The sequence below is a fragment of the Odontesthes bonariensis genome, chromosome 5 (genome assembly GCF_027942865.1).
Source record: "Odontesthes bonariensis isolate fOdoBon6 chromosome 5, fOdoBon6.hap1, whole genome shotgun sequence".
Lineage (NCBI taxonomy): Eukaryota > Metazoa > Chordata > Actinopteri > Atheriniformes > Atherinopsidae > Odontesthes > Odontesthes bonariensis.
Window position 1 is genome coordinate 8,163,164 of NC_134510.1, and position 15,994 is coordinate 8,179,157.

General features: G+C 40.4%; 1 protein-coding gene across 1 annotated transcript in view; it reads left to right on the forward strand.

The window, feature by feature from the left end:
• Window positions 1-15,994, forward strand: part of tgfb2 (transforming growth factor, beta 2) — a 123,970-nt gene that overhangs the window by 79,580 nt on the left and 28,396 nt on the right. The window contains exon 5 of the mRNA XM_075464758.1: window positions 7,785-7,959. Coding sequence (XP_075320873.1) covers window positions 7,785-7,959 — 175 coding nt within the window. The remainder of the gene's footprint in view (window positions 1-7,784; window positions 7,960-15,994) is intronic.

The following is a 15,994-nucleotide window of genomic DNA, read 5'->3' on the forward strand; positions in this document are numbered from 1 at the left end:
TTCTTTTTGTTCACAAACAACTTAATTTCGTGTGTGTCTGTGGTTTTGTGCATGACCTTCAGTCGTTATCTGCTTCTCGGTCGAGTCATGTGGCTGCCCAGTCCTCCCCGGATGTCCACGGTCTCTCCTCTTGTCATCCCCCTTCCTCCTCTCCTCTGTGGACAGTCACGGGCCCTGTGACTGTTTTTTTTTTTTTTCACAGATCCAGTAACAACTGGAGCCTTCTTCCCGTCGCCAGCCGCACCCATTGCCAGGTCCAGCCGTCTGGCCACGGTTTCCAAAGTGATCCCCTCAGAAAAAGACGGAAGATGAGGAACACAAACATGTTTCATCACAGTCTTCATTTAGCAACACCTCTACAGCAAATGGGCCGAATTTCTAACCAAGCTTCTGATGTTTATCTTGCTGCATTTTCTCTGCATGTATTGCATCATCAGTTGCAAGTTTGTTGTTTACTATCTAATCAGATGTGTTGAATTTTATTTGTTAATTCATTTAAACCACTGATCTCTGGTTTGAAATTATTCAGAAATGCTGTCTTTAACTGCATTCTTTTGGTTAAAATTTACCACCACCAGGAGAAAAGACAGGATTATATCTCTGCTCTGACTTGGTGATTCCTTTTTTGGTGAGCCGTTAATTTCTTGGAGAAGCCTGGATGCTTCGTCATATGGACCTTGAGGTGGTGGAGAGGCAGGAGGTGCCGAAGTGGCCAGTGGAGGAAGTATTGGAGGGAGAGGACCTGGATATGGTGGAGGGTCAGCAGGCGTTCTAAAATGTTCTGGGTCATCAAGTTGTCTGTAAAACATTTAATTATCTCTTTTTTGGAGAAAAGCGCCTTTTTACATCCACTAACCGGGCTCTAACTTCTCTCTGTCTTTTTTTTTTCTCTTTCGCCTTCTTACATATTTCCCCAGGCAACAAGTTCCTTTAAATCCAGGTTGTTCCATTCTTTCATAAATTTGATATTTCTTTTGTCTTGATTCTTCATAAATGTAAAAATCTTCATTATCTGGTAGGTCATTAGACTGAGGATTAGATTAACAATTACTCATTTTTGGTGGTTTTAAGTTGTTGTTATTTAATTTTCCCTTTTTCTGATAACAGTTATCAGCCTATAAAAATTATAGGTCTTATATTTACTTCCTCCCTTTTCTGACAAGGATCATCAAGCGTCCTGGGGCAAGACACTTTAGCCCATGTTGTCTACCGATGTGTCCATCGGTGTATGAATGTGTAGAACAAAGCACTGTGTAGCTTGTTAAAAAAACACATCAACAAAGACGAGCTGTATGAGTGTGTAAGTGAATGGGTAAATGTGGCATGTAGTGGAAAAGCGCTTTGAGTGGTCAGCTAGAAAAGAAAAGCATTATACAAGTACAGTCCATTTACATTTAATTTATACCTTATTTCTGGATCTCTCTTCATCTGCTTATTATGTATATTCTGAGAGATCCTGACACAGTCATCCATTCTGAGCAAGTGCTTTGTCTGTAGTCTTAGCCTTGAGGTTCAACTGACTTTCCTCCATTGCGCGTTGTTACTTATACATGGCAAAATTACTTATATTTGTGCATCTGGCAGATGCTTTTATACAAAGTGACTTACAGGTAGGCAGGAAAGGCAAAGGGGTCTTGCTTAAGGACCCCTCCTGGAAGTAATACCTTTCATGCAGGGGATATGAACCTAGGTCATCTACATGAAAGGTGGCAATCTTACCACTACACTATCCACTTGTGTAACTATTTGAGAGGTACATTTAATCTAGAAGTAATCAAATATATTAGTTTTTTTGACTGATGTCATCAGAGCCCTTTCTGAGATGGAGGTATAGAGGGCCCCAAATCATGACATCCAAGATTGCCTGAAGAAAACCAGATTGATTTTCAATCAAAGGGCAATAGACTTATGTGTGGAGGAAATCCTTAAAAGAAAACAAAAAATAACTTCTAAAAACTACCTATCCTGACTCTAAACCACAATGTGGCATGTTGGAGAAAGTACTTTGCCAAATAATATATGATTTTGGGGTACAGAGTCTTTAGGTTTATCCAAATTGGTCAGGTGCACTGTCAATAATCACACTGGAGGAAGTATTGTTTTTGTACGACAAATCCTTCCAATCATGTGGGTATTTCAGCACTCCAATTCTAAAATGTTAAATTCTAGAATGTGCCGCACCATTGTGGCAACACATTGCATTAGCTTCAAAAGTAAAGTTGGAGGTATCGCATTGCTTGTTAACAACAGGTGGTGAAATACTGGTGTACCCAGGACATTGAACTGCTAGCTGTGAGTTTACATCCCTATTAGCCACCAAGAGTTTAACTGTGCTATTCTGGGGGCGGTGTATATATTAACTGGCACCACTACTGCCACCGTCTGTAATGTCATAGGCTCAGTCGTTGTCAGAGTACAGATATTCTTATCTCAATCGATAAGAGATCATTCAGTTTCAACACCCGTTTGTCATTGTTAGAAATTCCACATAGCGAAGTTTAAGCATTCTGGGAGTTGCTGGAGTTCAGCCAGCAACAGATGCAGACACTGGCAGTGGTGAATGCAACCATCAAATAAACAGTGAAATCCCTCACAGAACTCTCAAAAGAAAACAAAAAAAAAGAAGCTGTTGTTGATATCCAGGCTCACAGTATGAGGACAACCTTGTGTTTTCAAGAATCCTGGAGCAGGCACAAGAGGATTCAGAAATAACAGTAAAAAACTTCATTCAAACTGACCTAAAACTGACCTAAAACTCCCAGAAGACACGGTGAAGAACCTTTCCTTTTATTGAGTTCACCGCCTTGGAGGAAAGAGACCCAATGGCCAAAAACCGAGACTAATTGTGGCCAAATTCAAACACCTCAAGCAGGAGCAAGTGAAGTACAGCAGTAGGGAGGTGAGAGGAACGGACTTTTGCGTGAACGACCATTTCCCCAAAGAGATCCTGTAAAGATGCAAGGTCCTGTTCCTCACCTAGAGAAAGTTCATGGAAGGAGGCTTTTAAATTATTCCCGGGCAGCTATACTGTGACCAGAAAATCACTCCCTGGCTGATCTACTGATTCCAGGTGATTTGTATTCGCACAATCTATATATGTATATATCTGATATCTACAGTGGCTTGCAACAGTATTCACCCCCGTGGTATTTTTCATGTTTTGTTGCCTGACAACCTGGAATTAAAATGGATTGTTTGAGAGTTTACACTATTTCATTTGCAGAACATGCCCACAACTTTGAAAATGTTTTTTTATATATATATATTATGAAGCAAACAACAAATAGGACAAAATAACAGAAAACTTCAGCGTGTATAACTGTTCAACCCCCTAAAGTCAGTACTTTGTAGAGTTTCTTGTTTCTTTTTAAAAGCCTAAAAATTGGTCATTTGTATGGTTTTGCAAAGAACATCTCAAAGTATGATAATCCTCTGACCTCAGGCATAATGTGCCTGTTTAACATTACTAATGGTAAACAGTACATCTAATTTTTTCTTCTGCCATTGTCTTTCTGAGTTTGGCTTTAATCACTCCATTTGTTCTTTCCATAAGGCCTGCTGACTGTGGATGATAAGCACAATTATTCTTCTATCACTGTATTGAATAAGAGAGTCACACCACCAACTAGAAATTGGGGATTTAATACATCATTACTTAAAGATCCCTTTATTAATTAAAGCTGCCGTCGGCAACTTTTTTTTAGTCATATTAGCTTGAACTGTCATGTGATTCTGGAAGTAGAATATTAAATAGGCTGTTTAGGAAAAATCCCGAATTCGGTAGCTCCCTCTGAAGCCTGTAATCATGCTTGCAAAAACCGAGCGCTCCCGGCTGTTTTTAACCAATCACGTTAGGGTGGAGGAATCCTACCTGTCAATCACAGCTTGTGCACACGCTGCTGAGCGTGAGTCTGCCCCAGCTTGTGTGGTGTGAACTCACGTGCACAACCTCGTCCACAGAGGGGGGGGGGTTTGGAGCTTGGTAGAGGTTGGGGGAGGGACCTGAAAGTTGTATCAGTTTGAATTTTCCGACTTTAGACTCGGAATTTTGAAAACCTGCCGACGGCAGCTTTAACCCTTTATTAATCGTATAAGAAAAACAAGGAGATTTCAAGAATATCAGGATTAGAAAATAGAATAAAATCATGAGTGGATGTCTACGGCGCTTCCTCAGAGTAACACACACTGAACAAAATAAGGAAAACTTAATTCGAGGTAAATAAAATAACTTATAAGAAAACACAGTTCCTGGGTCAAAGACTTCTCTTGGAGAACAAAACCTTATATTCATCACAAATTGATCCACTGTACAATTTGATTGGTTTCTTAGTAACACCAACCTTTCAAAATGATCACCTTTTTCAATAAGTGAACATGAACATGAACACGAACTCTGCTAACATTACCCTACTACTCAAACTGGATAAAGTTCCATCCAGCTACCACCCAATATCATTAATAAATGTAGACCTGAAAAAATTTGTAATGTCCTTGCCAGAAGATTAGAAAAAAATGACCCTTGTAATAATACATCCTGACCAAACAGGTTTAGGGTAGACATTCCTCCGATATCACCCGCAGAGTATTAAATCTCATAAACTATTCTATCATTTCACGTCTCTCTGGATGCAGAAAAAGCATTTGATCGAGTTAACTTGAAATTTTCATTTGCAACTTTTTTGTTTTAGAACTTTAATTTCATGACATTCCATGATTTTAGAAAGCAGAAGTAGAAGAAAGCCCTGCATAGCCTGTATAGACTAAGATGTTCTGTATGAGTGTGTGAGTAAATGAGGTATATCGTGTGAAAGCACTTTGAGTGGTCGGCTAGACTAGAAAATCACTATACAAGTACAGTTCATTTACCATTTGCTCCCTCACATGCTTATTATACAGTTGCCTTGTTGTCCTATGGTTTTTACTCATCTGTCTCCACAATTATGTTTTTATGTACATGCTGCTGGTTTGTCTTCTTGTCGATGCTTCTGATGGATCTTCGCCTTGTTTTACCACAGAGGCCGTAGGGTGTTCTCTGTTAAATCTCTCGCAGATGTAGCAGCTGGTTGACTGGTTTTGCTTTGGTTTTACGCATACCTTTGTTGTTGTTGTCATTGTTTTCTTTCTTTTGTATCCTTGTCTCCTTTCTATTCTCTGCAGTCTTCATCTTCCTTTATTCCTCCTGTCAGGTTTGGCATTAATATATAACTTTAACAATAGACTAATTAGAAATGAGTTAATTAATCAAAAATAGTACATTTATATCCATAAAGTATCCCTTGGCAAAGCAAATGTGTCAACACTCAGTTGACAGAGTAAAAAATACATAATAATAAATAAATAGGTTCACCTCAGATCAATACTCAGCATGGTCCTCCCCTGCCTCCAGCTACACAGACCTCACACCGTACCTGTACCCACATCCTCCCTCTCAGATCTCCATAATTTCACCCTCCACCTCAGTCATGGCTCCTGACACGGCCTCACCAGCATCTCCCCCCACATCAGGACACACTGAGAGCTTCTCTGCCCCACCTTCAGCCTGTCTGTCTCCAGCAGTCAGGTGAAGAAGCAGCTGGAGAGACTGAACCAGAACAAGGCCGCAGGTCCAGATGTTGTCAGCTCCAGGTCCCGAAGGCCTGAGCGAAACAGCTATGTGGGATTCTACAGCACCTCTTTAGCCTGTGTCTGGAGAAAGTTTCAGCACTGTGGAAGATATCGTCTACAGGTTTCAGCCAACTCTCATATGGACAAAGCAGGCAGCACATTGAGGATCATGTTCTTTGATTTCTCCAGTGCTTTTGATACAATTCAGACTGTACTGTTATGTAAGAAAGCTGCATAAAATACAGGTGGATGCCTCCACAACCACCTGGATTGACAACCTGACAAATAGAACAAAGTTTGAGACACTAAAGAGTCGTGTATCCAAGAAAGTGTTCAGCAGCACAGGACCACCACAGGGGACTGTGCTCTCAATATTTCTCTTCACTCTGTACAGATCAGACTTCCAGCACAACTCAGTCCTCATCATCTCCAGAAATACTCTGATGACTCTGCAGTTGTTGGATGTATCAGTGATGGACAAGAGGCTGAGTACAGGGAACTGGTCAGTCATACTGTGGCATGGTGGGGGAACAATAATCTCATTTTGAATAAGAACAAAACAAAAGAGATGATTGTGGATTTTAGAAGGACCAGGAATAAGCCAAACACTGTCTTCATGCTACGTGAAGAGGCGGAGGTGGTTGAAGAATAGATACCTGGGAGCTTACCCGGACAGCAGACTGAACTGAAAAAATGCAACACTGAGGCTGTCCTCATGAAGGAACAGAGCAGCATTTCTTAGAGAAGCGTAGGTGCACTAACCCTAAAGCAAAATAGCATTTGGAAACATTGGTCGGATAACGTCCAAGTGCTGATTAGGACGCACAATCTGTAACTGCACAAAAGACATAATTTACAAATAAAAGTCAAAGTCTTACATTTCAGGTGGTTTTCATTGCATGTTTCTTCTTAGGTTGGCACTGAAATTCCTAATGGGTTTAAAGAATACTGAGTGAAGACATTACTTGTCAGGAAAAGTTAATGCAGTAATACAACTCAAATGGGTTCTTGAAGATTAGAATAAAGAAAAACTTAAAAATTAGAATTGACATAAGTTAGTGTTGTTCATGTGGTTTTTCTGAACTTCCTTTGTTATAATTGTGACATCAATCTTGATTTTAACCTACTCCAAGAAAAAGACTTTTACCTTTAAACTCTTCCCTATAAGGGAAGCATTTTTTCTGCTCGGAGGGCAGTAGATCATTGTGTATCCAATTGCAAATGTTCATCTGTGACCTAAAAGGCTTATTTACTCAGTTCTCTGTTTTGTCGAGCCAAATACCCACATTCTGGTTCGAGCCTAGATGAGAAATACCACTGAAAATGTGAATACTCAAAAAATGCAAATGAATGGAGTTTTGTTAGATGAAAATCTTAGTTTGAATATATAACTAATTTCAAGAACGTCTGCTAATTGTAGATTTATATATTTCTATTGAATTCAATTTAGTTTATTTATACAAAGTTAATATATGAGCAATGTCATTTCAGGAAATTTATCTGTGCGTGTGCATGTGAATGAGAAATGCCCTGTAAAACTCTTTGTGGAATCTAACCAGGTTAAACCAGGCTGGTAAGGGTTTACCGAGTCCAGGTGGGCATAGAGAAAAGGCAAGACTGAGACAATCCAAAGATCAGAAAACACAATCATGAACAGAAAACACAATCATGAACTTAACAGAGCTCAATACAGAGTATTCATAAAAATCATTATAAAGTAGAAACACTAAAACAGTGTAAAAGAAAATCTTGACGAAAAAACACGGACTATGACAAAGGTAAAAGTTTGTCCAATTTATGTGAATCTCTGCCATACTACTAATATGGCCTTCGGGACGACTTAAACTGTATTTTCACATGAACTGCATCTCTAAAAAATTTTTAATGAGGTTCTGGAAGAGGTTCATGTGAGAAAATAAACGTCCACATTTGCTTAATTTTTGACACTATGTTGTTGAAAAATCCTACTGCAAGGAAATACAGAATTTCCCATGTATTCTTTGGAAAATCTTCAGTTTTCCTGTGTAAAAAAAGAGTTATAGTTAGTGTCCAAAGTAAACTTATGTTAAAAAGGAGATTTATTAACAGGGACAGAGCACTGTCATTGCCCAGCGCAGGTCTGTTATTTAATTTTCTATGAAGATGCAGCTTGTTAACACTGTATTCTCATGTGTTTCCAGGTATTGATGACAGCTTGGTCAATGGTGGTGATCTGAAGGTGTTTAAGAAGCATCATATCAGTGCTCAAGCTCCACATCTTCTCCTCATGCTGCTACCTTCATACAGACTAGAGTCCCAGTCCCACCATAAGAACCAGCGATCCAGGAGAGCTCTGGATTCTGCCTACTGCTCCAGGTACTAACCTGGAATAAAACGTCTCTGCTATGAATTAATAGAAAAAAACATTGCCTCTCTTATCTGAGTCATTAATATCTGTTCATTTAGAGCATAGATGTCAAACTCATTATTATTATGGTTAGCCTGTGAAAAAGGTTACAATTGAAATTTAACTCAGAAGACTACAAATAGAGAAAGAGGCACAAGATATATAAAAAAAAAAAAATTTTTTCAAGAAATGAATGCCACAGATGTGTCTCTTATTTGACATCTGATTTCCCATATGTTTATAGTATTAAGCTTTGCTTGTTCCAGATTCATTGTTTAAGCAAAACTTAAGTTTGTTTCCATATGAAAAATTGTATTGTTATATCTGAAGAGAAGGAAAAACTTGACCTAAAAAAAAAAAATTGTAGACATTTTTTCAATAGATATCGAGCAAGTTTTTAATTTTGGTTTATTTGAGTATGACACCCCTGATTTAGATATAACCAACCAAATGATTCCAGTTTATTTTTGAACTGGTCTTTTTCCATTACTGTATCATTGCTCAGTGCTCATGTTAGGACCTTACCAGGGTTTAGCTTGAAGATCTATCCCATCTAATCTATACACTGCTGTCTGGAGCTGTACTCTGATAAAAGTAGATAAACATCTACATAAACATAAGGGACTGGACAGTGTAGTGATAAGATGGGGGTGACCTGGGTTCAAATCCCCTGCATCAAAGGTCCGACCTCCAGTAGGGGTCCTTAGGTAAGACCCCCTTACCCTACCTGCCTACAAGTGTAAGTCGCTTTGGATAAAAGCATCTGCCAAATGCATAAACACATAAACACAAACACACATCAATGACTCATAGTCCCTTTCCCATATGGATGGAGAACACACTGAGGAGGCATACTCCAGTGGAGTTGCAACAAGCTGTGCAGCAGGTAGACCACAAACTTCAAATGTTCATATTATTGGTTTTCTGTTGGTAATTTGACAGTATGCCAAATATTGTAAATCAGTTAAGGATGTTTTATTTGTTTGAAATGACATGGGCTCATAGCTTTAATACATATGTCTGACCACTTTTAATTGTTGTTTCAACCTGGTTTTATGGTCTGGAATATCACCAGTAAAAGTAATAGCAGAGTGGCTCTGCTCATTATATTAAAGGCCCATCTGAAGTTACTCACAAGGACTCAACAGAACAGATCTGGAGCTTTAGAGCTGTGCTCACAGCTGCATCGTTCACTGTTGCTGCAGAAAGAAATAAAAACAAGCAGGAGTTTGTATGTGAATGATACATCCTGTGATGTTAAAGGCTACTTTCACTGAATGTATTTTTCTTCTGGTTAATGTAAGAGTGAGAAAACATCCTTGAGGAAACTCTGCTGTTAGGGTGAAGTCATGTAAGGTCAGTTGGTGGTCCTTGAATGGGGCACAGAATGGATTTGTGGTAACTCTTATCAGACTGTTGCCTAAAATGTCTTAGGACACCCACAAACGTTGCTGGGGTGAGGCAGTCTCAGATGTGAACAGCCTTAAAGTGGCAAAATAATCTTTAAGAGGCTACAAAACTCCACAGCAGGGTTGAAGAGTCTGTCCATAAGACTGCTTGAAGCTATACGATGTACACTGCCACTGGAAGGCTCTTCAAAGATGTATAGAGTACTCTTGCCAGATTAAACTAAAACTGATTTTTTTTGCCATAAATGAAAACACTACTAAGCACTTCACAACACAAATCCATCACCTGAGGAACACCATACTCACAGTGAACCACAAGGGTAGCAGCATCAAACTTTGACTAATCTGTAGTGCCTAAAACACTGGTCATGATTTAAGGAAAGCTGGTTCTAAATACAGGCACAGTCTTTAGGAAAAGTTGTTTGACTCTTCTGGACAACTGAGACTGGGTCAGAGGTTTACCTTTCCGAATGCCAATACCCATAAGCATTTCGCAACAGCAACACTTAGGTTATTTAAGGGGATGCATTAAATGTCTTGGAATGGACAAATCAGTCCAAACCTTAGTCCAATTGAGAATATGTGGTAGAATTTAAGATTATCTGTATATAAAGAAAAATATAACAAGAAGTTCTATGAAGTATTAATATTTGAATGTGCTATTTTCTTTCAATATTTCTTGCTTAATTTGACAATTGAAATATTTTGCACTTTCAAAGTCGTAGGCATGTTGTGTTAATTAATTGATACGAACCCTACAAAAATATTGTTCGTCAACAAAATAGGATTTTTTTTCGGTTTGGACAATGCAAGTTGATGAAAACCAATAAAAAAAATACATGACATAAACATGTACATAAACTTGCTTACATTAAGATTGCCAATTTACATCCATAGACAAAACAGGAGTGCACAGATAGAAAAAGTAGATTTAAAATAAAAAATAAAAAATCAGTCTGGCCACCTCTCTCTCTCACTCATGAATATGATCCCAAGAACCCATCTCCGCCCTGCAGGGAGCACTCCACCCTTTTCCATTTGGGAGCCTTGGCATCAGACTTGAGGGGCCTGAAGGCGGATGACATGTGTGGCAGAGGATATTCATTTTTGACTGTGATTTGGTTGAGACCCCGATAGTCAATGCATGGCCGAAGGCTTTTATCTTTCGTCTGCATGAAGGAAAAACCCGGCTCCTACCGGGGATGAGGATGGTCTGATAATACCTGCTGCTAAAGACTCACAGATGTAGCGTTCCATGGCTTCTCGCTCAGGGCGACTTATAAAGCTGACTAGATGGCAAGGGAGCTCCAGGCAGGAGCTCTATGGCACAGTCATAGGGATGGTGAGGTGGTAATCACAGGGCCCTGTCCTTGCTGAAAACTGTGCCAAGGTTGTGATATTCTGTGGGGACTCAAGACAAATCCACCGGAGGGGTTGTAAATTCAGATGGGGAGTGACTGGATGACCGAAGGATCAATTGGAAGCAGTTGGAGAGGCAAAATAGACTCCAGCTTTCAATCCAATGGTACGATCAGAGAATGTGAGGGTTATGGAGAGCTAACCAGGGGTAACCAAGAATTAGGGGAACACTGGAGACAGGGTGTAGGAGTAACGCGATTAACTCGCAGTGATTGCCAGAAACAATTAGGGTAATGGGTTTGGTTTTATGTGTTATGGTAATTAGGATACCTCCGTCCAGAGCTGAGACCATAATGGGTGAAGGCAGGGGTTCCAGGGGTAGACCAAGCTGAGAGGCCACACCGGGGTCCAACAGGTTTTGTTCTGCTCCTGAATCCACAAAGGCCTGGTTGTGTTACTTAGTTGGATAGTAACGGGTTGAGAAAACGTGAAGGAGTTTCATTTTTAGTTCTGCCCACCAACTCTATTGTTCGCCCGCAGTGGACAGGCAGAGATGTAATGATCCTTGGAACTGCAATAGATGCATTCGTTTGCCTTCACGCGACAAATCCTGTCCTCCAATGTGAGTGTCGCTCGACCCACCTGCATGGGCTCGGTATCTTCCGCACAGGGAAAAGACTCCAACTGGCCTGGTCTAGAGGAAGGTATAAAGGTGGAAGGCTGTTGGGGGGGATGGTTGATGAGAATGGGAGACCCTCTCTCTCCTGCATTCCACTAACTGGTTGTGAATGTGAATGCCCATGGTAACTAATTCCTCGATGGAAGATGGCTCTTCCCTTGAAGCTAGTTGATCCTTCATCTGGTCATTAAAAGCGTTATGCAGGACTCCCAGGAGGGCATTAGGTGGCCACCCTGTTTCTGCAACTAAAATGCCTATAACGAATTCTGCTACAGACCTGTTTCCCTGTTTTAAATTAAGCAACCGCTTAGCTGTATTTATTTCACAGAGGGGGTGGTTGAACGTTCTCCGGAAGTCTTCCTGAAAAGAGGAAAACGGAAAAGAGTCAATTGAGTGGTAACAGAAGAAGCCCAGTCCAGAGCCTTATCTCTGAGTAATCCAATGACGTAACAAATCTCGGAAGAGTCTGTGGAGAAGGAGCGTGGACAATGGGAATAGGCTAATAAACACTGGAGTAGAAAACTACCACACTTATAAATGTCACCTGAGGAGGGTTCCAGGGTACGGAAGGAAGTGTCACGTAATACTGGCTCAGGTAGAACGCCATGGCTAGCTGAAGGCAGAGCTGGAGACTTGGGTGATGGAAGAGTTCTTGGGGGAGAAGCAGACAGATGTTAATGGACATTCTGCAGTAACTCAAAGACCTGGTTTAACTGTTGGTGATTGTTAAGGGTTGGATGGGATTTCTGATCCACAAGGCAGAACAGAGGACCAGAAGAGGGAGAGAGTGCCAGTGAATAATTGTCTTTATTGTAGATGGGTAGAGTGGTGTTCTGGAGCAGGCGAGTGAGCAGGCAGAGTTTCCAGATCTGGGCCGGACGGGGAGGCTGAGCCGAGCGACGTGATTCCTTGACCGGTGGGAGTCTAATGCAGACGGAGATAGAATTAAGGAAACAATTCAAAAACATACAGATGCCGGATGTAGCAGCCAACTGGTGTTACCACAGTGGGTGAACAGACGAACTAGCGAGGAGTGGAGATCTGAACCAGGCTTTATTGCAGCAGGAGAGGTGGCTTGATTGGAAATGAGAACCAGGTGAGGTGCAGAGGTTGCAGGCCCAGCTCCAGACTCCCAGGCAGGCAGACAAACAGACACACACAGACACAAGAGGGCGGGGACAGACCAGATAACAAGGAAGTGGGAAGACGGCCTAGCACCCTGACAGTGATTAGTTGTCTGTTGTTCTTTTAGGGAGCATAAGGCCTTTTCATGCTCCCGAGCATAACTCCATGTTTAGATATAACAGAACGTAAAGCATCTGCTGAGTCCATCACTTGGCCAGATTGTGCTTTCATGGCGATGCTGGGCTGACAAAATTGCATACGCAAATCACACTTTAAAAAAGCTCTGAAGTAATTTGAAAGAATATAACTTACTCTTTACTTATTACTTATTGCGTAAACCTTATAAGAAAGCTCTTCCCAAAGCTTGATGTTCTTATTTTCACCATTAACAAGAAAACAAGAACAAATTTTCTTTCAGCACTGTAGCAAGACTGACTGAGTAATAACTCTTTTGAGCCTTGTATTCTTTATTACTTTAAATGTATTCTCTTTGTAGAAAAATATTTTAATCATCAAAACTTCAGCTACAGCTATCAACAGCTTTGAAAAAGTAACACCTTTGACATTATATACTATGCGGCTGAGATACATTACTGGGAAACTTTTGGGGCAGTATACCCCCTTTCATTGACATGTGGGCCAGTTTGATAAGGGGAAGAGTCAGCAGTAACTAGTTTCAACAATAATCCATCATAAGCAGAATGAATTAAATTCCAATCAATTAAGTTTTATTCATATTGCGCCAAATCACAAACAAATGTCACAAGTTAATGACAACAATAATGTCACATGTACATGGAGAGTAAAGAGACCAGAGTGAGGAGAGGTGCATCATGGGAGGTACCCCAGCAGTCTAATCCTACAACAGCACAACTATGGGATGTTTCAGGGTCACCTGAGCCATCCCTAACGCTTTATCAGAATGGAAGGTTTCAAGCCTAACCTTAAAGAGCGTGTCTGTTTCCTGAACCCAAACTGGTAGCTGGTTTCACAAGAAAGGGACATGATAACTGAAGGCTCTGTGTCCTATTCTACTTTTAGAAACTCTGGGAACCCCAAGTACAGAGGAACCACATGGCTCTCTTGTGGAACAGCTGCCAATATATATCCGGGAAGCAGACACCCTCTCTAACTTTAAGACTAGGCTTAAAACTTTACTTTTTGATAAAGCTTATAGTTAGGGATGGCTCAGGTGAGCCTGAAACATCCCATAGTTAAGCTGATATAGGTCTAGACTGCTGGGGGGCCTCTTATGCCACACCTTTCCTCACTTGTCTCTCTTTTTCCCCTGTTTAATGTCTCAAATTATATTATGTACATTTGGCATTATTGTGGTCATTCACTTGTTTTTCCCTGTCTCAACAGATATTTGAATGGTATTATGGTGTTTGTTGTCCCCTCTTTTCTGTCCTCCCAAACCCCAGCTGGTCGAGGCGGATGTCCACCCTTCCTGAGTCTGGTTTCTTTCTGTTAAAAAGGAGTCGTTTCTCTCCACAGTTGCCTCATGCATGCTCAGGATGGGAGATTGGACTGAAGAGAAGTTTCGGAGCAATCTGTTGGTTTCCTTAGCCAGGAAATGGTTTTAGTATCAGCTCTGTATGTATAAATTGGAATAATTTTGAATTTAATTAATTGGATTTGATTGGATTATGATTATAACGAATTGAACTCCAATTGGCTTGAATTGGACTATATTATTGAAGTGCCTTGAATTAAATTGAAGTAGAGCTGCAGTCTGAGAGTGAAGTGCTATGTTTGGAATATTGCAGTATGAGATCTTTAAGATATAATGGAGCTTGGTCATTAAGAGCTTTGTGTGAGGAGAAGAATTCTAAATTCTATTCTGAATTTAACAGGGAGCCAATGAAGAGAATCTAAAACTGGAGAAATATGATCTCTCCTGCTAGTTCTCATCAGAACTCTAGCTGCAGCATTTTGAAACTGGATGCTGGAGTTTTTTCAAAGAAGTTTTGGGACAGCCCAATAAAAAAAGGATTACAGTTGTCCAATCTTGAAGTAACAAATGCATGCACTAGTTCTTCTGCATCTCTCTGACACAGGATGTTCCTAATTTTGGCAACATTACGAGGTAAAGGAAGGCAGCCCTTAGAGACCTGTTTTATATATCAAATAAGTCAAAGATTAAGTATATTTCTTAAGTATAGTACTCAGGTCCAAAGACAACAATTTTAGTTTTGTCATCCAGCTCTTAAAGCGGCACTATGCAACTTTCAGTAATACGGGGTTTGTTTACCATGCAATACACACCCCAAAGCTGTAGGGGGAGCTCCGTAGAAAATAAGGCGACAGTCTAGCCATATTATATACAGTGTTCGAATTACGGGGGGTACCGGGGGGGTCTGACCCCCCCGATTGAGACTTGATACCCCCCAAATGGGACTAAATTACACTTTTGGGGGGTACTGAAAAAATGGATCTATTATTAAAATCAGGTGTTGAAAATGTCTTGTTACTTAGTATTTTTCAATGTGTACTATGAATAACCAAATAAAATGCGTTTTGGAACACCCCTTCAATGGACTGTACCACCAACGGGCGTTTCGCATGTTCGCAGGCAGCTCGCGCATAGTCCAAAACATCGGCAGCACTGAGATGCAGGGTTTTGATGCCCGTTAAAATGATGTTTGAGATGCGAGCGCGTGGATTTAAGGTGTCAAGGTGGAGGTTTCCCGTGATTTGTTAAATGAAACTAACAAATCAGACTAATATTATTTCAACTTTAAAGCACTGAACTTACAAACACTCAAGACAGGTGACCGCCCTTCCCTTTCTCCCATGAGAAAAAAGTTAGCCTAGGACTACATCAGAAGATTTCCATCGAGTCAACATGCACAAGTAGTCTCAGTTCAAAGACAGAGGCGGACTGCTCTAATCCAGAATACACCAACCAACATACTTGATGTCAGAAAATAAAGTACAAGGCTTATCATGTGTTTAAAGCACAATTGGAATAATATTCTTTAACTAAGTAAAAAGAAGGCAAATGGATAGTGTGACTCCACCAAGCAAGAAGCAAGGATAGCTGTGTCGAGCAAGAAGGCAAAAAGGATAGCATGCCCACAAAGAGGTAGGAAAAATGGGATTCCTTACCATATGTCCGCCGTGACAAATAAAGGATTAATCATAATTTTGACTGTTTGAAGCCATTTCATGTAGCAGCTAGCAGTATACCATGACTAGCACCACGGGGCTGTCTGATAGCACTTTTTAATCTCAAGAAAAGCGCACACTGTTTACAGCAGACATTACAAGCTATGTTGAATTTGGCAGTTGTAGTCTGATAATTTACAGCTTGATTCTTTATTCATCATTGGGTTCACTTTCCTGATTGACATTTCTTGATTGCGTCTCATGGGCACTACATAATGTAGGCTAGTTGCTAGTTTGCTAGTGGGCTTTTGGTAAGCCATA